The 27,398-nt window shown below is 40.8% G+C and overlaps 1 protein-coding gene across 1 annotated transcript; it reads left to right on the top strand.

Moving 5' to 3' along the window:
• The first annotated feature begins 744 nt into the window (after positions 1-744).
• On the top strand, positions 745-27,398 carry BACH1 (BTB domain and CNC homolog 1). Its single transcript, XM_066571984.1, has 5 exons — positions 745-841; positions 12,597-12,894; positions 14,730-16,115; positions 17,783-17,989; positions 24,051-27,398. The coding sequence occupies exons 2-5, from the start codon at positions 12,655-12,657 to the stop codon at positions 24,510-24,512; spliced, it is 2,295 nt and encodes a 764-aa protein (XP_066428081.1). The 5' UTR covers positions 745-841; positions 12,597-12,654; the 3' UTR covers positions 24,513-27,398.

Here is a 27,398-nt window from a genome sequence, read left to right as displayed (position 1 = left end):
AGTTATGTGACACTCAAATACAGTGTAAAACAGCATGTCACTCTACGAAACATTAAAAAAGAATCGTTCAAAGTCACACTGAATTGTTAAACTGGGTTAAAATATCCTAACAATGAAATTCCCATTAGGACTCTTGGCAGTGCATCATTTGCTGTCATTAACGTTTTATTCAGGAGCTCCCGGAGGAGGCTGCCTCGCCTGGTGCGCTTGGATAAACAGGTACGTGAAAGCTGAGAGGGAGAGAGGGCAGGAGATAGGGAAGGGAAGGGAAGGGAAAGCGAATAGAGGGAGGGAAGAGGCAGGGAAGGAGGCAGGGCAGGCAGGGAAGGAGGGCAGGAGGGAGTGAAGGAGGGCAGGCAGGGCAGGGAGGGGAAGGGAGGGGAAGGGAGGGGAGGCAAGGCAGGGCAAGGCAGGGCAAGGCAGGGTGGTGGGGAGGCGGGGGGCAGGGAAGGCAGAGCGGGGCAGGGAGGGCAGGGAGGGCAAGGGACAAAGGCGGGGCAGGGAAGGTAGGGAGGGAAAGGGACGAAAAGGGACGAAGGCAGGGCAGGCCATGGGCCAGCGGGGGCCATGTCCCGGCGCTCTGCAGCCGCCCCGTGCGCCGGCAGAGCTGCGCATGCGCGGCGGTGTGGGCGGCTGCGCGTCGGCGGCGAGCGCCGCGTCCAATGGGCGCGCGGGGCGTGCGCGGGGCGTGCGCGCGGGGGGGCGGGCGGTGCTGCGGGCAGTCACCTGACGGCGCGCGCCGCAGTCGGGCCGCAGCCGGAGCCGGGAGCGGCTGGGCCCGGGCGGCGCGCGCGGGGCGAGTGGGCACGGCGTGAGGCGGCGGCGGGCACCGAGCACCGAGGTAAAGCCGAACCGCGCCGCACCGGCCAGCGGCGGGAGCGTGCGCGGTGAAGGGTTGGCGGCGGGGGTGCGAAGGCGGCGCCCTTCGGGCGGAGGGTGCGGCGAGGCGGGGGTCGCCGCGCGTTCACAGGGGTGGTGTCGGTGGTGCGGCCTTTTCCCGGCGCGGCCCGGCCCATGCAGGGTCGGGGGTCCCGCCCGCGGGGGCGCCGGGGCGGTGGCGGAGGCGCTTCGTCAGCGCCGGGCACCGGCGGCGGCTTTCCCTCGGCGGTGCCTTGCTGAGAGTATTGCACCTTTCCCCCGAGCCCGCTCCTTGCTCGGTGCCTGGCTCAGGGTGTTGCCCCCTTGCCCCCAGCCCGCTCCTTGCTGAGGGTGTTGCCCCCTTGCCCCCAGCCCGCTCCTTGCTCAGGGTGTTGCCCCCTTGCCCCGAGCTCGCTCCTTGCTCGGTGCCTCCCCTCGGTTCGCAGGGTGCCCTTGTGCCCCGCTGGCCCAGGCGTGAGTGTCCCACGCCGCGCTGCCCGGTGCTGTGCGAAGGGACCGGCTCGGCCCCGCTGGGAGGTCGGCGGGATCCCCGCTCTGCCGTGCAGCTGGTGTTTCCCTGTGGGGGGAGCCGGGGAAGGTCTGCTTTAGATTGTAAACAACGAAATACAAATCCTGTCCGTCCTGTTCTGTGCGCCGAGATCCTCGGCGTGCTTTGGGGCTTGGTGGAAATGTAGTAATCGCAAAAGAACAGTTACCTCTTTTAGCTTGACAGTAATCCCAAAATCATCCACAACTCGGTCTTCCAAATCCTTATTGAACTAAAAAAGGAGGGAGAAAGTGTTCTAGCAGTAAAGATAACTGTATGTGGAGTAAATTTTGACAGATGCGTTAATTTGAGGCACTTGAGGAAGGAAGTTTGTGTGAAAAACATCTGGCTGCAGTAATGGAGTCATTTCAATTTACTGTAAATTAAGGTGATGCGGCACTCGCAATGCTCTAGCATATAGAATCAGCTCTTTAATCTCAAGTATTACACCATACAGTAAGAAAAGAAAGGTCTATATTCCTGTCAGCATGATGAGTTTGAATTAAACCATCTGAGGTAGATCACAAAATACGACTTGTAAAATGAGTTTAACTTTAAAATTACTTAAATAGCATAATTACTCTTGGATGCCCAAACTCAAGTGAATAAACCTGTATGTGCCTTAGCAAGCAGTGAGGCCCAAAACAGGCAGATTTGCAGAGAGAAACAGTTGTCACTGAAAACTGAATACCCACTGTGTTTTTCAGAAGGGTTCCCTTTGACCTGGCTTAGTAAATCTGAAAAAAAAAAAAAAGTTAAATCCCTTAGTATTTGAAATTCTTGAGAACTTCTAGAGTGTGTTTTCCAATTTACTTCAAAAAAGAGCCTACTCTTGTTGTCTGGGTTCATCTTGTGATGTGAACAAAACCATAATAAATGGGGTGTTTGGGAAGTTTGCTTTACTAGCACACTCCTGGTTTTAACTAAAATGCTGAAGTACAGTTTTAGCTTCCATCAGCTGTATCTTAGAGTTTATGTGTGAAAATGTAGAAGACCTTAATGTGCTAAATGTTTAATTGCTTTTAATAGGTACTAATATTCTTATGCAAAGGATATTTTGACCACTAATAAATTTCTTATGATAGAGTTGGTCTAGTATGAAAGCCCATAACCTTTACCTGATCCTTTGGATCAGGTGGGCACTCTTGTTAGGTGTAGAATAGACAGGTCTTTGCACATGAGTTCTGTAAATCCCAAATAACTCTGCTCTACGGTTCAGGGAAACATAGCTCAACAAGTCTCCTTGTCATTGTCATCCCCACCTTCCACGTTTGATAATCAGCCTGTTTCTATAAACACTTAATGGGTTTTCTTTTAACCCCAGTCCTGTCTCTCTCCCTGCACTGGGCAGGCTGGTGTGGGGGCAAAGAAGGGTGGTAGGTCAGTCAGAGGGTTCATGTTTGTGTCCGAATGCTGGCATTTTAATTGTCCTGTAGAATTTGACCACTGAAAGTTTCATGGGGGAGGTTTTGGGGAGCAGGAGAAAACCCTGTGGTATTCATAATGTGAGTCCTGTTTATATGTAGTCCTTAGTCAAACCAGAGGTAGTGTGTTAGTTGAGGCAAGTGTGGGTAGGAACAAAACATTGAGTGAGCCAAAATTAACTGCTGAACCAATCACTGAGTTGTGTAGATTCAGCCTGGTGTGACCACAGTGGGGATAATGTGTGAGGATCCACCTGCAGGTTTCCCTGCCCCCACCTCTAATTCAGAGGGTACTGAAAGTGATGGAAAGGCTTACTTTGCTGTAACAAATCAAAGGCTGCATCCCAAGTCACTCTGTTTCCAGCAGTATGCAGTGCTTTTTGGTTAAGGCACTCTTTAAGGGTGGAAGAAAGTTTTGTTCTTGTTAAGTGTGAAGGGAAAATGTAGTATTTGGTATAAAAGTGAGTTAGAAGGTCAGAGGAAGGCTCAACTGACCGATCAGCTACTGAAGCTTTAAAAAGGGGAAAGTGTGCTGTGAAGGGTAAATTGACTTTAGAAGCATTGGTGGAATACAAATAAATTGAGTTTAATCATTAAACATACGCTGGAGAGGTGTAGCCTAAGGTATCAGTAACTAAATGTCTTTAAATGAGAGCCTGTGACTTAAAGAATATTCAATTAATCTTAAAAATTGTATTGAGATACTTTGTTTGTGAATGACTTTATTTGAACTGTTAACATAATGTTTGTTGTTTTTTGGATTCCAGTGTTGGCCCACTGACAAATACTATGATAAGTAAATATATGGCACTTGCTTGCCCTGTTCATGCTAGTTTTAAGGTCATCAAATCCCAGAATCCTGGGGTGGTTTGTATTGGAAGGGACCTTAAAGCTCATCCATTTCCAACCCCCTGCCATGAGCAGGGACACCTCCCCTAGACCTGGTTGATCCAAGCCCCATCCAGCCTGGCCTTGAACACTTCCAGGGATGGGGCAGCCACAGCTTCTCTGGGCAGCCTGTGCCAGGGCTCACCACCCTCACAGGGCAGAATTTTTCTAATAGCTAAGCCTGCTTTCTTTGATTTGAAGCCATTCCCCCTTGTCCTGTCACTCCTGGCCGCTGTCCAGAGTCCCTCTCCAGCTCTCCTGCAGCCTCTTTAGGCTCTGGCAGGGGCTCTGAGGTCTCCCTGGAGCCTTCTCTTCTCCAGGATGAACACCCCCAGCTCTCCCAGCCTGTCTGCAGAGCAGAGGGGCTACAGCCCTCAGAGCATCATTGTATTCTTCTCTAGACTCATTCCAGAAGATCCATGTCACTCTGATGTTGGGGTCCCCAGAGCTGGAGATCAGTATTTCATGTGGTAGCATCCCAAAAATGCTTATTTACAGGTCAGCTAGTAAGATCATGTCTTTTGACATCATATGTCAGATAGGAAATAGTCTACAGTCTCTACAGGATGGGAAGACTGAGACAGTTTGGTGTGATTTGTTGGAGACCTTTACTAGACCCTTATTATCTGAAGCCTGGTCTAGTGCATATATAAATATTTAATTTTTTTTAAGTTTTATTATTATATATTGTTAGTTCTGATAAACCTGTGCTGTTCTGTTTTCATATAAATGTTTCTGAAGTTCTTTCTGATTTATGTCTAAAACATTTGCAGGTTTCTTTCAGTTTCACATACTGTGAAGAACTGTCATGGAAACAAATCAAAGTTAAATAGATAATGCCAGAAATGAGATTAGAAATATAATTTCCAACCAGTATTTTCTTTGACTTGGAAATATAGCTGTTTCACAGTCCTTTCATATTGTTTCTTGTGTCCTTCTAAGTACATTAAATGGTTAATTTAGTATTCATCATACACATTTTGACATATGTGTGTCAAAATGTGTATGATGAATACTAAATTCATCCATTACAAGTGGATGTAAATGGATTGTAATAGTCATTAAATGGATTGTGATAGTCATTCAGATGAAGTTAATGATGTGGTTTGTTTAACTGTAGCAATGAGTAGAAAATGTAGCTCTAAATACAAAGGTGTTTGTCCTTTATGCAAAGGCAGGAGTTGACAGTAGATTTTAGTTGTGCATGCTTTACTTATCCTAAGTGAATATTATATTATCTAACCTAGTTCTTATTTAAGAAAAAATAAAAGCATTTTTACTTGTATTTTTGGGGTGTTGTGTTTGTGGTTATTTTTGTTGTTGATAGGTGCTTTGGGGGTTTTTTTAAAGTTCTTTAGAAAGTCTGTGCATTATCTTTCCAGTGCAATTCTCTGTGAATCCCAGCACAACTGAAGGGCTGTAAGTGATGGAATTTTTTCAGAGGAGCCTCTGAAATCCCTTCAGACCTATTTCATTTTTTAGCAGTGAAACAAACCAAATCCCACAACATGATTTTCATCCCTGATCCAAAAATTAAACAAATTAGCGTCATCTAAAATAATGGGAAAGTGCAGAGTAGTTTGGGATTTATTTGGCTTTGATACAGACTTTTGTCATCCTCTGGGGAAGCTTTTCAAACTTCTGTTCTTTGAAAAATGTCTATGGTTACATGGTATCAATCTCTTTTTTCTTTTTAAAATCGTGGCTTCTGGAGGCTTGTGACTACTAGCATTCTCAGGATCCTCCATGCTCTCCTTCCAATGTCCCAGTTTCTCATATATTTTGCAAATACTGAGAAAAAAGTATGTATTCAGTATTAAAACCTGGAAAACAAATTAAGACTCTTAGCACAGACTTAAGACTTGTCAGACTTCCGTGATTGTTTTTAATACTCACTTGTGATTTGACAGGAGTCCAAATGCAGTGTTTAAAATTTTGCTACAAAAATACAAACTAGTAATTTTTAAAAATCTCATGTAGGTAATTAAGCTGTGAATAATACCTTCCATGTGTTAGACTAATAAAGAAGACAATTTAGAATTGTGACTCTGCTAATAACTGAAGATTAAATTTACTTTCTTCCTAAAGGAGAAAGCATTGTTCTTGGGTAGCAAAGCTTGCTTTTTGCTTTTTTATCACTTTTTTCTTTTGCAGTGTTTTTGAAGATGAAGCAATGAACACGCACACTAAAGTGCTTGTTCATTCTTTGTCAGCATAATGTGAATCAGCAGCTATTAACCACTGTAGGCATTCATCTGTAATATAACTATTTCCTTAAAAGGAGATAGCTGGGGGCAAGGACAGAGAGATAAAGCTGTAGAAAAAAAAGCCTTTGCAGTGTGTTTTGAATGAGCTGTACCTTATCTAAACTGTCTTGTTTTAGCAGTAGTAAATTATAGTTGACGCTTTGGACTTCACGTGTGTGGATGACAGAGCTTTTTTTTTATAGGCTAAAGTAAATGTAAATGCCAACCCTAAGAAAACTGATGGAATTACTGACCTGCTAGAACTTACTGAGTAGATCAGCATAATAGGAGTAGCACCAAGAGTTTTGTTTTCTCCAGGCTGTATTTTTGAAGGTCTACAATTGTATTTTCACCAACTGAGGAATTTGTAGTGTTCCAAGAATACAGGTATTTTAGAAGCATGGTGCTAACTGAACAGACCATTATTGTCTGCTAGGTGATAAATTAATCTTGCTAGTTTTATAATTTTTGTGATCACAACTGAATTTTCATCTGGGTGCCCAAGTTCATTCAAGCAGCTGAGAGAGCAGTGACAGCCAAGGTGTGTGCTGCCTGGCTTCTACAGCTACCTAGGGGAGCTTTGCTCCCTGCTCTTTGGTTTCAGAACTTCACCAGTGTACAAGTGGCACTTTCTGCATTTGCTAGAGAGGATGGATACCTAGTGTGGTGTTGCTGGATGCTTGTTCACTAAGGAAGGACTGAGGAACAGGGGTTTGTTTCCATTTTTATAACCTTAAGCTGGATCATGTATGGAAATTATATGATAGGTGCAGATCAGAAAAAAGCCAGACACATGTAGACTGAGTTGATTTGGATGGTAGGGCTGCATGGTTATATCTGAGTCTAGGAATAAAAGGCTAGCTCTTCTTTATAGGAATATCTGAATTGGATTTATGCACCGATGGAAAAGAAGAGGCTTTTGCTCTTAAAAAGAACCCTGAGCTCAGAGGATGTAACTCTTGTAGCTCGAGTGTTTTTGCTTGGCTCTTGCTAGAACTATGGCTTGGTGGAGCTTAAAACAGAAGGACCACAGGTCCATTTTTGCCCAGCTGCTCTAAGGTATGTTACAAGTGATGGTAACAAGGTAGATTCCTGTGTTTTATTTGGCAGTGAGTCTGAGACAATTGTTAGATTTGGATCCTAGATTGGGTTAAATCGGGTGCCTTTGGATGAGTCCTCTATTCCTCATTGTTCAGCTGGTGATAAGGAAATTCCTAGTCACAGAAGCACAGAGAGGTCCTGCTGGATAGGAGTGGCTGCTCTGCAAGGCTTACTGCAGTGCCAGGTCCTCAGCTGAACAGGGAGAGTGTCTAGTGATTTCTGTATCAAAACCTCCTCTGGTTTACTCTGCTCTTCAGTCTGCTTTTTTCCTGAATTTGAAAAACCTGTAGTTTGGAGGGGAAAAAAAGAATTTGGAAGCCAAACTTTGATATGTGGAGATGGATGCTGCCTCTGGATTTGGTGTTCCCAAATCTTGGTGACCATTAGATACTGGAATTTAATTTTCCGGGTCCTTGGATTTAGCACGAAGAGTGTAGATTGTAAAATGTAATTAGCTGTTTTTCCTGAAAGTCAAAGTCTTCAAAGATATGACTGTCATTGATTTGCATGGGTTCCTGTGCTCTGATTTAGTATTTTTAATGACATTTGAAACATTCAGAATGTTCAAAAAGCATTTTGGTAAACATATATACAAATGTGTGTGCTTTGGTCACCTTCAATGACAATTTGATGCCATGTAGCTTCCCTCAACTCTTCCAGGACACTTATTTGTCCACAGGATGTTGAGTGCCCTCTTACATGTGGTGGTGCTGAGCTTGGATGAAAGTTTGTCTGCCTTGTGTGAGATTTTTGTGTGGATGAGGAATACATCACGCTATTTTGAGTTCTTCTCTGGTACTCTGTTCCTGCTCTGGTACTCTACCTAAACTGGATACATTCCTCAACAATGTTACCTGTTAAACTACTATTTTTCTTCTGTAACTTAGCAACAACAGTTCCTTATAGCTTTAGCTTTACCTGGTTTCGACCATCATGATTCTCATATTTGTAATAATTTTTCTTTTAAACTACCAATGGGGAGACTTTATGGTTTATCTGAGGATCTGCACCAAGTGACTCTTTTATATCTATCTTTATTCTCAGTCAGCTAGTAAAGAGCAGTAATTGTTACCAGGTGTAAGCACTCAGATGAGCAAACCTGCAGCCTAATTTTAAAGTACCTTACACTCCCTGTACCTCACTATTACCTTCCTGTAATAATGTAATGAATGACTTTGAATGCATGAGAAAAATGAGCCTTGGATGAGATGTGTGTTTTACAATGAGTCCTGATAAGCATCTTGCTTTGGTCTCTATACTGTGTACTTAAATGTGTATTCCTTTTTTAAATGTGGTTGCAGTACTGATTTCCATTAAGATAAGTATTTATATGTTCTTTGGATATATATATATATATAAAATCAATTGGATGGAGAGATGTCTAAATTTACTGAAGATATGGTAATTTTGCAGGTAACTGTTGGGCATTATTTTCATAATTGTGTACTAGTAGGGAGAAAAAATGGAGTTACTTCTCTTTGATAAAGCAGAATAAAGTTTTCTAGCTGGTACTTAGGAGGAAATATTTTTGTCCTTATGCAAAACATAATTTATCTCAAGATCACTGATAAAGAATGAAAGCTTTGTAGTAGCAGGCTTGGTTGTGTTCTCAAAGCAGAACTTGATTGGTTGTTGTGCTTCAGGTGTTCATGTAGGTTTTGTACTGGCATGTGTGTATGCTTACATTCACAAGCTTTTTTAATTTTCAGTCTCAAGAGTATGAGGTTATTAGGTGTGCAGGGTTTCAGGTGAGAGGAATTTGAGGAATTATCACACTATTCGTTTTCTTCCACAAACTGAGGATTTGTAGTAAGTAAGCTTTCATGGTGTTACTTCTTTAATCCTTCCAACCTGTGCTATAAGAACTATTTTAAGTTTTGGAAGATCTTTTTGGATTCTCCATATTTTTTATGGCAATATCTGTTACAAATATCTTAATATTCTTGCATGGGTGTTTTTTCTTAACATCTTTTGCATTCAGTCACATGGTTGTTGGCACCTCCTTTGTGAGCTGTGATTTCCACATACAGTCATCTGCTTGTGGAATACTTTTCCAAGTTATCTGTGCTTACTTTTAGTTTTCCTTGATTGAAGGTTACTTTTAAAATACAAATAGCATTATAGGAGTTTTAGGCTGCTTTCCAAGGATATTATTTGTTATGGTTGTTTTTAGTATCAGTTTTCCTTTTTGATACCTGGTTGCTGATATTAATAATATTTCTGAGAGTGGAAAAAAGAGCCTGATAAGTAATATTTGTAGAAAATTAAATTACATAAAATGGACAGAAAAGCCTAGAAGGCCTGTTCTCATGACAGTTGCAGCGCAAACTTGTACATTTAATTGAATTGTTTTCTTTGCTTCGTACCTTTCCCCACTTTGTCCACCCAATCATAAATAAAACTAATTTTAAGAATTCTGAGTGCTCTAGAAGAACAGTTATAGTAGAAGAGAAATTAAACCATTTACAGAGGAGATGTACTTTTTCTCTTTGCTATGACAGGAAGTGTTCTTGTTGTGGATGTGTGCAGAACAAACCTAGTTATAGAGCAGTTATTTTGTTCTCACACTGCTGTGGAAAATCTGGTTGGCTGTCATGACAGATGCTATCATAAATATGTAACCCTGCCCTTATTACACAACTGGAAAACAGAATTCAGACATTCACAAGTTTGACCTCTGTTAATTCTTAAGTGTAACAGCTTTTTACAGTGGTTGCATTTTCTCTTTCCCATTTTGTGCTTTTGTTTTCACCAGCATTTTCAGTTTTCTGATGCTTTACTTTTGGATTTCTTTTTATTGTATTTGAGTACCTAAATTTTACAAAGACTGAGAGGAGTTTAGTGTTTGAGTGTAGTGTAGGAGTGGTATTTTTTTGGTTTTGTGGGGTTTTTTTTAAAGGCTCTACTAAAGTTTGAAATGCTTATTAAATGCTGCTTGCTATATTATGGATACCTCAAACTTGTCATCGTGTTTAAATATAGAGGGGACATAACTTGGCTGATGAAGTCCAGTTAGGAAGTACAACATTCTGTCAGAGTGAAGTGTTAAATGGAGTTATGCTCAAACTAAGAGTTTCATTCACTTATCAAGAAACAGAAGGTAGTGTTTCAGTGTTGAGCTTTTTTTTTTTTTTGTGGGTTTTTTGGGGTTGTTTTTTTTTTGGCAGCTGAAACATTGGAAGCTTTCCCTCAGTGCTCCAAGTTGTCCATGAGCTGTTTTGAAAGGATGGTGTGTGTCTCACAGAGATAAGTGAGAAGGAGGGTTAACTCTTCTTCGCATTAATTTGTCTGTATCTATATAAATAGAAATAAAGTAGTGTGCCTGTTAGCCTTCTGTGCTATGGAAGTGTAATGAACTGAACTGGATATTGGAATTGATTATTTTATCAGGAAAAACCCAAAAGCATCATTTATGATATGTCTTGTCTGTCTGAGGGCTCTTTCTTCATAGAAGATAGAAAACAAGAACACTTAAAGGCTTGTCTTTAACTATGGTCTGCCTCATGAGTTTGCCTAAGTGTTCACCCAGAATATGTCCTTGTCTATAATGCTTCCCTGCGTTCCCCACCACTTGTGGATTTAGTCTTAAATTTTTCTGGTTTGTCCTCTGTTCCTTTTTGGGGTTTTGGGTTTTTTTCACCTTGTAACAAATACAGAGTTATACTTCATTAAACTCTGTGTGCTGTAAGATGTGAGCAATATGATAAGCTAGGCTACAGAGCAATCCAGTTAGGAGTATATCATTTATTGACTGGTTACTTCTCATAAGCTCTTACAAAGATAGAATTTCATGAGGAATTTTGTTCCCATGTAAATTGACTGGAAATTAAATATTTCCTAAGTTAATGAATCTGTAGTCTTGTTGTTAGGTATATGAAAACATTTAAACTGTTTCCTTCCAAAAATAAGCCCTTTAGGATAAACAGTGCATGGTATGTAGCACTTTTCTCTACCACTTCTTAGAGGGAAAAACTCAGGTTTGTGGAACTTTAGGGATTTTTCTGTTTTCAGCATACATTTGTACATTTTGTTGGTGAAGTTAAGCAGACAGTGTTCCATAAGGGAGTGGGAAAGGCAGGTAGTGCTGATGTGCTCTGCACTTCACTGGGATCCAGACTAGTACTGTGCTGCTATTGCCACTGGAAATAGGGATCTTTTTCTTCCCTCTTTCTGTTCCCAAGCTCACTCAAAATGCCCGTGTGCCATGGAAATAGCTGGAGCAGTGAGTAACCAGGAGCACAGCGTGGTTGCTTTTTCCGCAGTGTGTTTAAATATGTCCATGCCCTGTGCACTCCCCGTGTTGTGCAAGTTTCCCCACACCTGAAAGCTGAGGATTTGCACTGGCTACAGTTTCATTATTGCTGGGAGCTGGCAGATGGCAACAGCCTCTGTTGAGCAATGGGAGGATGAGGCCGTCCCATGTCAGCCGCAGTGAGTCTCCACAGCTGTGCTCAGTTACAGGAACTCTGGGCTCAAGTGTAATCTCAATGCTTGCTTTGTTAAAGGATAACGTGTCCTAGGAACACCATATTTTCTTTGCAGGATAATTCCAAATCTGACTTAAGTGGTTTCTTGATTGAGCAAGGACACTTCTTAATAATCCTTTTTTCTTCCTTTTGGTTGGAAGAAGGGCTCAATTGAAAGCGAAATACAGTGTAAAGATCAGATTTGGAAATACTTTCAAACTTTGCACTCTCTAGCAGAACTGCCTTCTCCCTAGCCCTTCTATTTTTTGCAATTTTAAGAATCTTCAGAACCGTTATATATGAGTTATATATTTCAAGGTTCTAAATAATGTCTAACTTTAACTGTTGTTTATTATCCAATGAATACTGTTATTTTAGAACTTTGTCAGAAGAGAGACTATTCCATTGCCAGGGGATCTGAATCATAATGATCCATTGGGAAAGCAAACTTGTAACAAGTATGACAAATCAAGTAGTCATGAAAGAAAAGGGGGAGAAAAGTTTGCATTAAGGCAGTTAGAGAATTCAAATTTTAAAACAAGACACCAGCCTACTAGAAAATCAGGGTATTTTACCAATGCCTGATTGGTTTAGCAGACAAAATACTTTTGAAACAAGACAGAACACATATGTTTTAGTCTGCATTAGGTGAATCAGTAAACAGAAGTAGCTCACATGGTATTTTGGTGAACTTTAGTTTAATGCATTTGTTTTATTTCTCTTTACATTTTCATAGTGCTGGAGTTAGAATACACCAATTACTAAGAGTGAAAGATAATTTCTAGGTGTTACAGTAAATTTATGTCTCTCAATCACTTGGCTAAGAAAGAACAGTTCTTTATTGCTGAAGTGCATTTTTTGGTCTGTGAGATTATAAAAGCTGTGTTACGATGTACATATCAAGGTTTGGGTACTGTGAATGTCACAAGCATGTATTTATTTAAAGTACTAATTTGAAGAAGAATTAGACCAGAACAGTGCACGTTTAGCCTGCTCATGTTTCAGTACCAATAGGTTCCTGTTGGACATGACTTTCAGGGGTACAACTTGTTTCTTTGCTCCCCAGGTCTGAAGCACAGAAGCATGCTTTCCCCTGAGCCTCACACCACCAGCTGTGATACAGAATGTCTCTAAGTGAGAACAACAGCGTGGTGTTTGCCTATGAGTCCTCAGTGCACAGTACCAACGTACTGCTCAGCCTTGACGATCAGCGAAAGCAAGATATCCTTTGTGATGTTACCATTTTAGTGGAAGATCAGCGATTTCGGGCTCACAAAGCTGTGCTTGCAGCTTGCAGCAGTTACTTCCTTTCAAGAATTGTGGGCCAGGTGGACGCTGATCTTATCATCACTTTACCGGAAGAGGTGAGTGTCACTCCCTTCTGCATTCTACCTGCCAGTGCTTCTCATCTGCTTTGTTCAGTTCTCTTTTATGGGAGGCTGGCGTTTAACTGACGATTTAGAGTAGGGGATTTGAGAGCTGAAAGACACCAGCCCACAATCTGGGGTACCAGAAATATTTTTTAAATCAAGTATTTAATATATATTATATTGTAAAGACTAACTGCTGTCATCTTGGTCTGGGGTCTGTTGGTTTTTTGCCAGCATTTTTATTCTCTACTTTCATCCCAAATAAAAATTAGATAAATGACTACTGCAAGAGTTGCTTTTCTAGGTCAGTCACATTAAGAGTCTTTCTACAATTTTTTTCTTGCTTGAGCATAGGTAGCCAGAAATGTGTAAGAGAAAGTGAAAGGAGTAGAGTGTTCTTCCCCTCTTGATCATTGCAGTTTTTGCAGTGTTTCTCCCTTAGATGGAAAGAAGGTACAGTTTTAAAATGCATTGTATTTTTTCTTTCAGTTTCATTTATGAATGCTACTTATTTGTAAAGCCACTTTTGTTTTGTTAATGTTTTTGTTTGTTATGTATGTTAATGTTTGTTACTTGTTTGTAATGTTTTTGTTTTATTAACTACACTATGTCTGAAGACATGTTGACAGCTTATGGATAAACTGTCTTTTACATTCTACTTCCCCACATTATGAAGGATGAATTAATGTGGTGGTGTAACCTCCAGAGCATATTTCAAATGCTATTTTTAAGAATTCTTTAGGAAGGTCATAAGTGTTTACAGACAGTTTTAAAGGACTGGTCTCTGTGCAGATCTCACCGTCACTTCATGTGTTGTGTCCTTTAAAGAGAACATACCAAACAACTACTAAAAAAAACCAAAGTAAACAAACCCTCAACTGATTCTTAAATTGAATTGCATGAATAATTCATTATTTTACTGCCAGAAGGATTCAGTGTAGGTAATGCATTGATATAGTGCTTTATTTAACATAAAATACTGGTCATTTCAGTAAAGGCAGGGAGCAGAGTGTGGACTTGAGTTTGAGTATTAATAGTGGACATAGTGCTTTATTGCTCATTTGCAGAGAAGAGGCTAAAGGAAGTGTCATGTAGTTGGTAATCTGTTTGTGGGGTCTGTTTGTGGCTTCCTACTCGATTCCTTAGACATTGTTTCACGTGTAGGAGATCTTGCACAGTTTCTAATGATAGTTTTTGTTTTTCTCTGGGTTCCTTGATAGGCAACTGTTGTGAAGATATAAATGTGCAATTAAAATCACTTGCTCTAAAGGGGCTTTAAACTTGAGAATTCTGTTTGGTGTACCAGTTTTGAGTGCCTTTCTTTGAATCTATGGGAAGAAGAAAGGAGTAGGTGGCTGTAGTAGTAAATAATCATATGTGGTCAAACTCCATTTCTTCAAACTTTTTTTGCATGAATGGTGCATAAGACTAAGTGATTAATTGTAGTTTTCGAAGAGCAATTACTGTTAAATACTAGCAGCATACTATAGAGTAATTAGTATACAACTTGCTTTGAAATATATCTTTGTGAGGTTGGAATCTGGTTACTGATTTGCAGCATACAGCAATATTTTCCGCTTTTATTACTGTAAGAACGTTTTATTAAGACACAGATCACAATAAGGAAAACTGTCACAAAACGTGCATGATAAAATTGTATCAGAAGAACTGTTTCAGAATTAGTTTGACCAGGTTTTCACAGTAGAACAAGTCTGTTGCTTTTGTGCTGTGCTCTGTCCTGCTGGCAAGACAGGTAAATTTGTGTATTTCTCTGCTTAAACCATACTAATTTGACCACACTAATTTTTTTTCATTTGTTTTTGTAATAGGTAACACTTAAAGGATTTAGTCCTTTGCTTCAGTTTGCATATACAGCAAAACTTGTTTTAAATAAAGACAATGTGTCTGAAGTTTGCAAATGTGCAGAATTTTTGGGTGTACGCAACATTGAAGAGTCCTGCTTTCAGTTTCTCAAATTCAGATTTTTGGACTTTAAGTTGGATCAGCAGGAATGTCCCAGGAAGAAGTGTTGCACACAGCATTGTCAGAAAGCAAACCCTAAAACTGGCAATGTGGATGATGGAGACCTAGAAATAAATTGTGAAGTAGAAGCTCTGCTAGAAAAGGAATATAGTCAAATTCCTGACACAAAGCCCTGTAAAGATGAAGAAAATGCTAAATCATCACCTGTTCTCCAAAATAATGCCAATCAAAATTGTGATCCTGTACATTTAGAAAGGGGTAGTGCTTCCAGCTTATCTTCCCAATGCCCAAAGTATAGAAAATTCCAGAAAGCTTTTGGAAATGACAAAGTTAATACTTCAGAGTCCAGTTCCAGTATTAAAGACGTTCAGGTACCCCCATTTGCAACTTCTCTTGAGAAGGAAATACCTGATAATGATGGCATACAAAAAGCTCAGGAGTGTGTGCCTATGCAGCTGATCTCAAACTGTGAAGAGACTCAGGTAGAAATGGAGGAAGGGGAAGAAGGCATTCAGAAAAAAGAAGAATCAAAGAGAGATTCTGTAACTTGGAATGTGTCATGTCCTGTGGAGAAAATGGATCTTGCTGCTTTCCCCCAAAACTCTGCTGCACCTCATGGACTCAATTCTGTGTCTATTTTACATAGTTGTGAGCAATATGGTAACTTGAATTTCAGTAGTATGCAAAACAACACAGTCTTAGCTGAAAAAACTGTGTCAAGTACTGGAGCTGGAAATGACAAAACTGAAAGTCAAGGTAACCCATCTTCAAAGGTGGATTTGTGCATTAGGGAAGCCACTAACATCAGCTCAGCTGGAGATCGAAGCAGTGTGGAGAGAGAGATAGCAGAACAGCTAGCACAGGGCTTCTGGAGCGATATTCACAGCACAGATGCCTGTCAAGTACATTTACCACCTTCTAAAGAGTACTCGGAGCCCTCGTATTCGGGGAAAAAATCAGAGTGCCCGTGGCTGGGGATCAGGATCAGTGAAAGCCCTGAACCTTGCCCTCAGCGAACTTTTACAACACTGAATTCTGTCAATTGCCCCTTTATAAGCAACCTGAGAACTGAAGGATGCTCCAACAGCTCTGAAATAAACAGTGGAGATTATGTTCAGGGACAGCAACAAGAACAGTGTCCCTATAACTATGTGATAAGTTTGGGAGAGGACTCAGAGACTGACACTGAGGGGGACAGTGAATCCTGTTCAGCAAGAGAACAAGAATGTGAGGTAAGAACATCCTGATGGATCCTTTGCTTCCCAGTCTTTTAAGGCCATATTAAAAAAATCTGAGTTTTCTATGTTTTGTTGTTTTGGGTTTTTTCTGTGGCTGCTTGTTTTTAAAAGTCTGGAACTGAAACTTGAAATAACCATTCAGAGGTTTGTATGGAGGATCACTGTTAATTCAGAGAGACTGAATAAAAGTATGAAAGTATTTTTGGTCAGATACTGAAGTGTTAGATGCCTACATATTAGATCTTTTGAGATTTTTTTCTGGGACAACTGTCAGAAAACATTGTGAGCCTTAAATCAAGGCATGAAGGTTCATTCTTAGATTTTTTTTTAATCTGCTTTAGTTTAGCGTTTAAGAAAGCTCTAAACTTCTTGGAACCTTTGTTTAATAGAAACTTGGAACCTTTGTTTAATAGAAATTTACCAGTTTTCGTGGTTTTATTCTGAGCTGTGGGGTGAAGGTGAGAGAGAAATGATACTTCAGATTTAATGTGAAGTGACAATTAAGCTTTTAAGCTGGCTTCAGTAGCTGTGTATTTAGGACTGTCTAAGAATATCACCTTCTCTAGCACTAAGTGATATACCTGGAACAATTCCCATCTCAGTTCTTAGAATCATGGGATTGCAGTGTAACTCTGCATGATGGATCATTCAGTGTTACAAAAATTGAGTTGTTCTTAAAGCACTAAGGTTTTTGTCTTTCAAAACGCAGGGCTTACTGAGACTGAACATAAGTGAAACCTGCCATCAATACAAAAAATCTGGAATGCTAAACAAAAGGCCAGAATTTGTTTAATACATTCCTTACCTTTATGTGACAGAGAAGGTGGTATCACTGCTGAGGACAGTACTCTGGGATTTTTTATTATTTTTTGCCTGTTTGTCACCAGTAGTAGCCAATCAGAGAAAAGATTTCTCTGTGTTCTTTTTAAACTCAATTCAGATCTTTGACCAGAGCAAGGTGACATATTCTGCTACTTATTATACTCAAATGTCAGGATTAAAATAAAATGTCTGTAGTTGGATACTCAAAACCATGGTGATTATTTTGTAAAGGTAAATATGTTTTTCAGTATTGGTCAACACTTTGTGATCTCAAATGCTTTTGTAGCTTGGGTATACAACAGTAGCTCGAGCCTGGTCCTCTGTCTTCTCCAACACTAAAAAATAAAAGACAAATATTGTAACTTCTGTATTCTAAGGAAATGCCTGTTTCAGAGGAACTTTTCCTGCAGAAAAAAAAAGCATAGGTATAAAAATGTGTGCAGGATGCTGTCTCAATAGCAGCTTTGGGAGAACTTTAGACTATATTAGTGAGTCTTGACACTTGTTGTGTATCTCACCAAACTGTAACTCATCTTCTTAGAGTGCATCACCTGCATATTTGGTGCACACACAAGTAGCTGTCAGCCTACTCTGAATCTGCTTGTAAGGATCTAATGTAAATGTGCAAATACTCTATTGCACCTGTGCTTGAGCTCCTGTAGTTGGATCCCCTGGATTTTATCCCATCATCTGGTCGTTATGTTAGTTTGCTCTTGTCTCTGAGGTGTAGGAATAAAGATGAGTTGTGTGGTAAAGAATGCTTGAAAAGGAAACTTGAGTTGTTGGTGTTTGTGTATATCAGTTCCACCTTGGATTTACAACTGTATCTCACGTTCTAGGTAAAACTGCCGTTTAATGCACAAAGGATTATCTCACTTTCCAGAAATGACTTCCAGTCATTTCTGAAAATGCATAAGTTAACTCCTGAACAATTGGACTGTATTCACGATATCCGAAGACGGAGTAAAAACAGAATTGCAGCGCAGCGATGTCGCAAGAGAAAACTTGACTGTATACAAAATCTTGAATCTGAAATTGAAAAACTGGTATGTATAGATACTCATTGCTGTTGTCATGTCTTTCTCTAAACATCTGGACTGCCTATCTGGCAGTAGCTTGAGAGTGGGGTGATTTGCTACCTTTTCCACTCAAGCTTAAAAAACTTTATCAGTCTTGTATAACTCCTTAATAGCAGTTCCAGATTTTTCTGAGCCTTGCTCTAAAGTACACACATCTTTCCTTCTGTGGACTTGTTTCCATTCAAACAAAACCTGCATCACAGGATAATTTTTTGGTGAATGATGTTTCTGAAACCCATAAGCTTTGAATTTAATTGTACAGAATGATTCCCAGACTGTTATCCTACACTGCTTTTTGCCTCTTCCCCTTTCTTGCTTCAAGATGTTGTTCCTCAGCTCCTGGTATTGCTCATGATCAAGTTTGCAGTTACGCAATTGTTAGTTGTGTAAGTTCTGTTCTTGGAACACATCAACATGGGCTGGCAAACTGTTTCCTGAGTCTTGGATGTTAAAAATGAGACCCTTGCAGAAAGGCGGAAGATACAGAAGAACTTGCCTTTTTAGCAGTTGCATCAAGATTGTAGCTGAGGAATTGATGCATCCAGATTTCTCAGCAGCCATCTGTTAATATATTTTTTCCTCCTTAAGAAGGCAATAAAAAGATAAATATGTAATTTAAGAGAAATATAGGTAATCTGAGGTTAAGATTATGTAAAAATAACAATGGCAAGAAGATAATCGAGTGGCTTTTCAGAAAAACAAGTCTTTGTTTGATTCTCATCTCAGTTTCATAGTTGGTCATAACCATGTGCGCAAAACAGTTCAGTTGTTCAGGACTACTGTACTCTCATTCTTGTCCATGGAGCATTTTAGGCTTGGTGTACCTGAATTTGGTATCTGCATCAGCTGGAAAATAGCAGTCATGTTGCATCTTTTTGACTTGAAAGTGAAAAGGAAAGTAAAATTAGAGCCAAGTGCCACGGACTGGAAACTTATTTTCTTGTGATCAGCATCTTTCACTGCATCTACTCCTACTTCTGCCGTGGGGAGATAGGCTTTGAAAGAAGGCTTGCAGTGCCATAGAGCTCTGATAAGCTGACAGAGCAGGTTGTGCTCAATGAAGAAGGTGCTCTCTGAGGGAGGGTAATCAGGTGATTGTACTAATAATATCTTTACTGAAGAGAGAAGTTGCATTTCTGACATTTCAGAACTTTTTGCCTGGTTTTGTCATTATGTTGTCATTTCTGTTATGTAACTCTGTCAATATTTTGCAATACTTGGGCAGGGAATTAAAGGTTGATCTGCAAGATTAGGCATGTGGCTGTTTGAGACTAATAATTATAACATAATATCCTTCTTTCTGTGGACCTGTGCTGGAACAGACTGAATGTCTGCTGTTTGACAGGTAACACTTTGCAAGGCCTAGATAATAAGTGTTGAGTCTTGAGAGCTGTGAGGTGGGGTCTGAGTTATATGAATCATCCTCTAGGCACAAACATGTTCCAGTTGCATATGTTTTTTTCAACTGTGCTGAAAGTTTCTTCAGAAATTCCTGAAAATTTGGAGGTGTTGACCATGCCTGACAGATCATCAAATTTGTATAAGCAAATACAGAAACATCAAGGTCTGTCCAGGCATGACTTCCAGGTGGATGGAAGAAAAGACATGTCATGGAGGAGCTGTGTGTGGTACATCCAGGTTGCTTCAGGCATGATGGCTCTTGCCTTGTTCCTGTTCTGTGTCAGTCATGTCTCACACCTTTTAGACTTTGATCTTCTCATGGTATCATCTGTAATGTGGCTTTGAGAGGGAATAGAATGGTGTAGCTATAGTTTGACAGCTCTTGGCAAGTAGATTATACTCTGTACTACCAGTTAGGAAATACTTTTTCGTGGAATTCCTCATCCTGGCTTTCAGTATGTGCAACATGTTGTCTTGTATTAGTTTCTATTTGGTGCTGCTTCAGTTTTTTTCTCTCCCAGAAGATGCTTGTGGCGTGTTTCTTGGAACAGTCCTATATTTGGAACAGAATGACCCCTGCCTGACTAGAGGCTGCAGACTAACAGCTGGCAAGTAGCTTTGACAAGCACCTTGGGGCCTGGGCAGACAGCAGGCTGAGCATGATCAGCAGCATGTCCAGACTGAAAAAAAGTCCATCAGTGTCCTGGGCTGTGTTAACAGGAGTGTGGCCCCTTGTTGGAGGGCAGTGGTTGTTACCTGTCTTGGCACATGTAGCACTGAATTGTTGGCTGGGTTTTCACCCCTCCCAGTTCCAGGAGCACATTGATAGGCAGAAGGAAGGTTGGGTGAAGGCCATTGGGATGGCCAGGCCCGAAGTACTTCTGTGGTGAGAGGCTGAAGAAATGGGGCTTCTACCTGGAAATGGAGTGGGGAGACCCTAATGGCTGCCTGCCCATATCTGTGGGGCAGTCCTTGAGCTTACACAGCCTTTGGTAGTAGCAGATCTCCAGCTTCTTGGGGGAGAGCTTGGCAGCAAGAGAACAGGAGACATGGTCTTAAATTACAAGGGGGATTTCATCTGAGTGTAAGGAAAGTTTTTTCCTCCCGTGGGGACAGGCAGGCAGTGGAGCCTGAAAGGCTGTGCATGTGCTGTCTTTGAGGGTTTTAGGGCATGACTGAGCAAAGCCCTGAGCAGCCTGATCTTACCTGATCTCTGACTTTGTTCTACAGACCTGCCGAGGTACCTCCCCTCCCAAGTGGTTCTGTAAAATTGGAAATCTTATGTTAAGTTCTACTTATATTGAAGAAAAATACTGTTCAGTCCTGAACCTGTTATCTGGGAGAGTTACCTTTGATCATGTCTTTTGATATTCTGTACTGATAAAGTCATTTTTTTTACCTCCCCATATAGCCTTTGCTTATTGACCTGTCAGGTGAGTCTAGGTGTTCTTGTTGGTCACTTAGGTTCTGTATTTGAGAACATGCAAGGGCTACTTTAGGAGATGTTGACTTGTTAGAAACAGCTCTTTCAGAGACCCTGTGTATATTCACATTCCTTGTACTTTCTCCTGTACAATGGGATGACCCTGCCTGAGCAGGGAGGTCAGACCAGATCACCCACTGTGGTCCCTTCCAACCTGACCCATCCTTGGATTTTTCACTTGGAAACTTCTACAATGAGGGCACTTGTGAGGGGGAGCAGAGTAGAAGACAACTGATCTCCAAAAGCACTACTTTGCTGAAGATTCTGTAGCTGAGGAAGATGCACAATGCTCCAAGAAAAATGTAATTGAGATCTTGTTATATATATTATATATAGCAGGGTGAGGTGAGTGAACTAAGTACATTCTTTACCAGGAGATTCAAAAGAGCTCTCAGTTTATTATGGCCTCAAAACTAACTGACATTTTTGGTAGTATTAGTATAATGCTGATAAAATAAAATAAAAATATTTAGGTGTATTAACCTGTCAACAGCTTCAGAAGGGGGGTGAGGAATTGATGCTGGAATAACTATTTCTGAATGTTCATGTTTGTTTTAAATAGCAGTCCAGATAACAGATAATTTTGTCAGTCCATAACACACAACTGAGTGCCTCTACATACCCAAAAGGTATTAGGTGATCTGCCTAACAGAATGGGAAAGATTAATCTGATCAGTACTGAAAAACACCTGGAGGACAATGCAGGGATCAGTCACAGCCAGCACAGCTCCATGAGGGGAAAGTCCTGCTTGTCAAAACGGATTTCTTTGTATGACAGGGTGATCTAGGAAAGCCAGTAGATGTAATCCTCTTGGACTTCACCAAAGCTTTTGACAGGCTCTCCCAGGATCCTTCTGAACAAAATGTCCAGCCCACAGCTGGGTAAACACATCACGTGGGGGAGAGCAGCTGGGTCATGGGTCAGGAGCAAATGGTGACAGTGACTGGGTGACATCAGGCTGGCACTGGTGCCCAGTGGAGTTCTGCAGGGCTGCACCCTGAGCCCTGTGCTCCTCACCACCTTCATCAGCAGCCTGGACACAGCACTCCATGGAACACACCCTGAGTTTGCCGTGACACTAAACTGGGAGGAGTTGTCAGCTCCCTCAAGGGCAGAGAGGCCCTGCAGAGAGACCTGGACCAGCTGGAGACTTGGACAGTCACCAACCATGTGAGGTTTAACGAGGGCAAGGGCCAGATTCTGCTCTGGGACAGGGCAGCCCTGGCTGTGTGCATGGGCTGGGGAACAGGAGGCTGGAGAGCAGCTGTAGAAAGGGACCTGGGGCTCCGGGTCCTTGGCCAGGTGAACAGGAGTCAGCAGTGCCCTGGCAGCCAGGAGGGACATCCATGACCTGGGGGCATCAGGGACAGCATGGCCAGCCAGGCAGGAGGGGACATTGTCCTCTCTGCTCTGCACTGGGGCAGCCTCACCTCGAGTGCTGGGGCACCTTTGGGCACCATGGTTTAAAAAATGGCATTCAGCCATTGGAGAGCATCCAGAGAAGGGTCATGAGGATGGGGAAGGGTCTGGAGGGGGGAAGCCTTATGAGAGGTGACTGTGGGCATTTAATCTGTTCAGTCTGCAGAAGGGGAGACCTGGGGAGACCTCACTGAGTTTTTCAGCATCCTCTGGAGGGGCAGGTGCCAATCTCTTTGTGACCAGTGACAGGGACTCAAGGAAACAGCATAAAGCCCAGTCATGGAAGGTTTAGGCTGGACACTGGAACAGACTCCCCAGGGCAGTGGTCACAACACCAAGCCTGACAGCGTTCAAGTGTTTGGACAAAGTTCTCAGGCGCAGGGTGTGACTCTTGAGGTGTCCTGTGCAGGCCCAGGAGCTGGACTCAGTGACCCTGATGGCTCCTTTCCAGTGTGGCGTATTTTATGGTTAACAGCTGCTCCCAGTATGCTGACAAATAGAAATTTATTAGCCAAGTCCTCTTTCTTCTAATTTTAGATAAAAAGAACTGGCAACAACTGTTCCTCTTGCCAAATGTTGCCTAAACTTAATCATTTCTTTCAAAAAGAAGTTGTAGAGGTTGCAGTATGATGTTTCTCTGCAAAAGGGGATGTGAGGAGGAGTGAAAATAATAAAACTTTCCAAGAGTGAATTGACATAACAGTAGCTGTAACACATAGTCCCCATGATTAAAACTTGAAAACTATTTAAAGCTTTATATGTCTTCAAAACTCTATCTTCTTTTAATTAATTAATTACAGAATTTACAATGTGTGTGTTGTGACATGTTTGGATTCGGGTTCTTTGTCCTTTTCATTCAACTTCTTCATGATGGTCTCGGTTGTTCCCTGTCCTTTGCCATTTCCTCATTTGTCTTTATTCAAAAAGTTGCTTGTTTCTGTGATTAGACTTCTCAGTTTATCAGCGTCTTTTCATCTTTAGCCAGTTCTATCAGAAGCCTCAGAAAAATTCACAACATTGAAGCCAAATAAAAGCTTGATTTAACACAGGCTGCTTTTTTCTACTTGATATCTATTATTGAGTTGCCATCCTGTTTGTTGCCATCTGCTTGGACAATCCTCCTACATTATCTCTAGGTTGTTAGTGGTTCACCACATCTTCTTTCCTTTACCTTTCTTAAATTTTCTATCTAATTTAGGAACTATACTTAACTCCATTGTTTGTAGTGGGTTTGGCACTTCTTTAGAATGGACGTTACTTTCACCTAGTGGAATAGTATCAACAATTAAAATGTGATGTTTGATTTTCAGCATTTCAATTTTAAAATACAGATCTCTATGAAGACTGCTTAATGTTTTGTTGGCTCATTGGTAATGGTTTATGTTATCCTGTAGAACTAGTGTTTCAGGAATATTTACAGTAAGTGCAGCTATGTTTCATTTGCTCAATAACAACAAATTACTCCTTTGTCTGCCAGCATGAGTTTGGAAAAAGCTGCATATCTGAAAAACCACATCAAATACCTTGCCTGATGATGCTTCCAGAGAGGTTAGGATTGGGCTTTTGATATGTGTTTGATTGTGTTTCTGCTTTCCTTCTTAATGCCAAATTACTTCTGTTTCAGCAGACCAGAGTATTTAAAGTCTTGGTTTAGCTTTGATAGGAGCTTAAACCATAGTTCTTATGTTGAAATGTAGACTAAAATACTGTTTTTATTTTTGCAGCAAAATGAGAAGGAGAATTTGCTGAAGGAAAGAAACCACATTTTATCAACTCTGGGTGAGACAAAGCAGAATCTGACTGGACTTTGCCAGCAGGTGTGTAAGGAAGCAGCCTTGAGTCAAGAGCAAATACAAATACTTGCAAAATATTCTTCTTCAGATTGTCCACTCTCATTTTTGTTCCCAAAAAGAGAACAAACAGCTCCATCTGATAGTGAGCTTGTGGTACCAGCATCTGTAGAATCAGCAAATGGTCTTTCAGGTGTCACCCCTACAGCTGAGCAGAGTTCCTGTTACCAGTGTGTCAAAAGTGTGTGTGAGGCCACGTACGACCAAGTACAAGAACTGCACCTGGTTCCTGCCAGAACATTGGAGCAGACATCGCTCCTGGAGCCCTGTGGGCAGAGCAGTGGCATCACAGACTTCTGCCAGCAAATGACTGACAAATGCACTACAGATGAATGAATCTCTCCTTCCCATTGCCAGCCTCTCAACATTGCAACCAGAAGTGGGCTTGAGCATTATTGGAATGTAACTTACTAAGTGAGAGAGAAGATAGAAGTTTAATCTTTTGAAACTATATTGACAATTCCATGGTCACCATTATTACTTGGCAAGCTTTGGGTTTGCTCTGTGTAGTTCCAGAAGGTAATTTGTATGTGTCAGTTTTTTCTGTGTGGTGATGCCAAGGAGGGTTCAGGAAAGATGTTGGAAAGTACAAATTCCATGCACAGGTGCTTATTTGTGAGGAAGTTTTGTTCATGTACAGAGCAGCCTACTCTGATTTATGCCACAGTACTTAATGCCACTCTGCATTTTAAGGAAAGCCTCCTGACAGCTGTTTATGCACGATGACTTCTATACCTGGAATTCTTCTAAGATTTCTTTTTTCCTGGTAGACAAACCTTAAGAAGCATATATAGCTCTGTAAATGTTCATTTAGTAGATGGGCTAATTTACATGACAGGATGAGGAGATTCTGAAAAGTGCACTCTGGTATAGCTCCTTGCTTCCTGCTGTTTCCCTCCCCGTCCCAGAGAAGACTTTACTGAACTAAAGTAGTAAGCTACTACTACTGGTAGTAGAATTGGTTAGTAGTAGGCTTTTGTTGAATAAGTGGTTCTGTCACTCTAGTACAGAATTAAAAGAACTGGAGCAGCAGAGGTGCTGCCACATTCTACTCTCTTCTCTAAATTTAGTGGGAGGAATAGCAAGGCACTGTGGAAGGCAGACATCTGAAACTGGTGCAGTTCTTGGATGAGTGTGCATTGGATCCTCTGGCATCTGAATCCCATAGGCTTGTTAAAACCAACAGCTGTATTGTGACTTCCTGTCCTAGCACCTTCCAGCTTGCTGCTTCTTTGTGGCAAGTTGGAATCAAAGTATTGTGAAAGTCTAAGGACAGACTTTTTTTTTTAAGGTATTCAGGCCACATCTTTTTCTTTCAGTGCCTAACTGCCTAAAGTAAGTTACAAATATTTGTTCTCTGATCACTGGGACCAGTAAAGTTCTATTTCAAAATCAATCTTTCAGGATACTTTATGGCTAAACCTGTAGTATATTTTCAATGGCTTGTGCTATTAGCATAGATATATAAAAAGTTTAGTGAAGAAATGAGCTGGAGATATTTCCTTTATTACTTTGTGAAGGAGAAATTCAGCTACTGAAAATAATCCCCATTTTCTAGATTTTTACATAGCAGTGGATGCATATTGTATACCAATGATGCTTTGTTATTTAGATGCTATTCTCACACCAGAACTAAGTATTGAACCTCACCACAGAAAACTTTGGGTTTGCTGGTTTACAAAACATGAAGAATCTTGTACAAGCCAGTGGAATTCTTCATTTCCTACCTCAGAATGTGTATTAGCTTTTTGTGTCTTTGTGTGCATGTACAGTAGGCAGCAACTAAGCAATGGCCCTTGTAAATACTGCTTTTCAGTTTTACCTTGCAGCAAGGCAAAACTTGTTCTTGGCAATGCTCTTCTTTTTCCTCTCCCCACCATCCATAGGTAACATAGCATTAATAAATACAGTAAGCCACTTATTTAAAACAAAAATTTAAAAATTGCCAGAATTCAACAGGACTTCTCATAACCAGCACGCAACACAAATGACTACACTACCTCACCTATGGGACTGAAAGTTGATTCAAATCTCTAGTGAATCCTTGGATTTTCATCATATATCATTACTTTTTTAAGGGAAAAAATATGCTGATGGCTCATAGCTTGTATAAATCACAATGCTTGCAGTAATTGAAATTCAGAAATAAATACTACATGGCAGACATCATGATAATTGGATTGAAATTCTTTTAAATGACACAATGATCCTGTATATGTATTACTTTATGAAGCTCTCTGGGCTTTTTCTTCAGTTTCTGTAGATTCCTGGTTAATTTAATCCTGTCTCCCTCCCATGCTGCCACCCTGGGAAGCATTTTGCTCTTATGTCTCCATTTTGTTTAAAAAGCAAACCAACAAGAAACAATAAAAAAACAAAATTCAAAGCCCAAACCTCTACTCTTCATAACTACTATCACTTTTAAAGCTGCTGATACTCTGAAAAGACGTGGACAATGGCATTAAAACATTGTCCTAATAGTGCACGTAGTTGGAAATGGAATTCCTTGGGGTCAGTCCTTATTATAAGGAGGTGGAGCATCTTTGTAGGGAATGACTGTCTGGGAGCTTATCCAGTGGCCCAAAGCCCTGACACACTTGACTGCAGGTATTGGAAACCAAGGTCAGTGATGACCAAGTGTGAGACTGGAACATCCCTAAAGAGTTGTGCTCCACTGCTGGAGTCTGGGGATCAGCCACAGCATGAATTCCATAAAACCGATGGTGGAGGGATTCCAGGGCAGGAATCATGGCAGTCATTGACCAATGATAAAGGTAACATCATGTTTTTAAACCTGATAGGAACTTGATGAAGTTTGAAGGTAGGTTTTTGCCTGACCAGCTGCATCTAAGTAATTTTTAAAATATTTATTTAATACCATAGACCTACAAGTTGCATGTTGACTTCTATAAGCCTATATCATCAACTTGCAAATGTTACGAATGAATGACAATTTTATGATACAGAATTCTCAGGAAAATGTTTTTGGAGTTTGGTTTTATTTTTTTCTCTTCCAGTAAAGAAATACTCGTTTTTGAAATTGTAAAATACTTTGTTAAAGCATGTTTTAAAATACTTTGAACAGACTATCTTAAAGCCATATGGGTATGATGGCATACAGATTGTAAAATAAACAGATAATTACAACAGTTGATTTTGTATTTTTCATAATTCAGTATTTTCTAAGTCTGCAATAAAAACCACTATCCTTTCTACAAAGGC

Source organism: Molothrus aeneus, chromosome 2, assembly GCF_037042795.1.
Source record: "Molothrus aeneus isolate 106 chromosome 2, BPBGC_Maene_1.0, whole genome shotgun sequence".
NCBI lineage: Eukaryota > Metazoa > Chordata > Aves > Passeriformes > Icteridae > Molothrus > Molothrus aeneus.
Note: the sequence above shows the minus strand (reverse complement) of the source record. Positions and strands in the feature narration are given on the sequence as shown.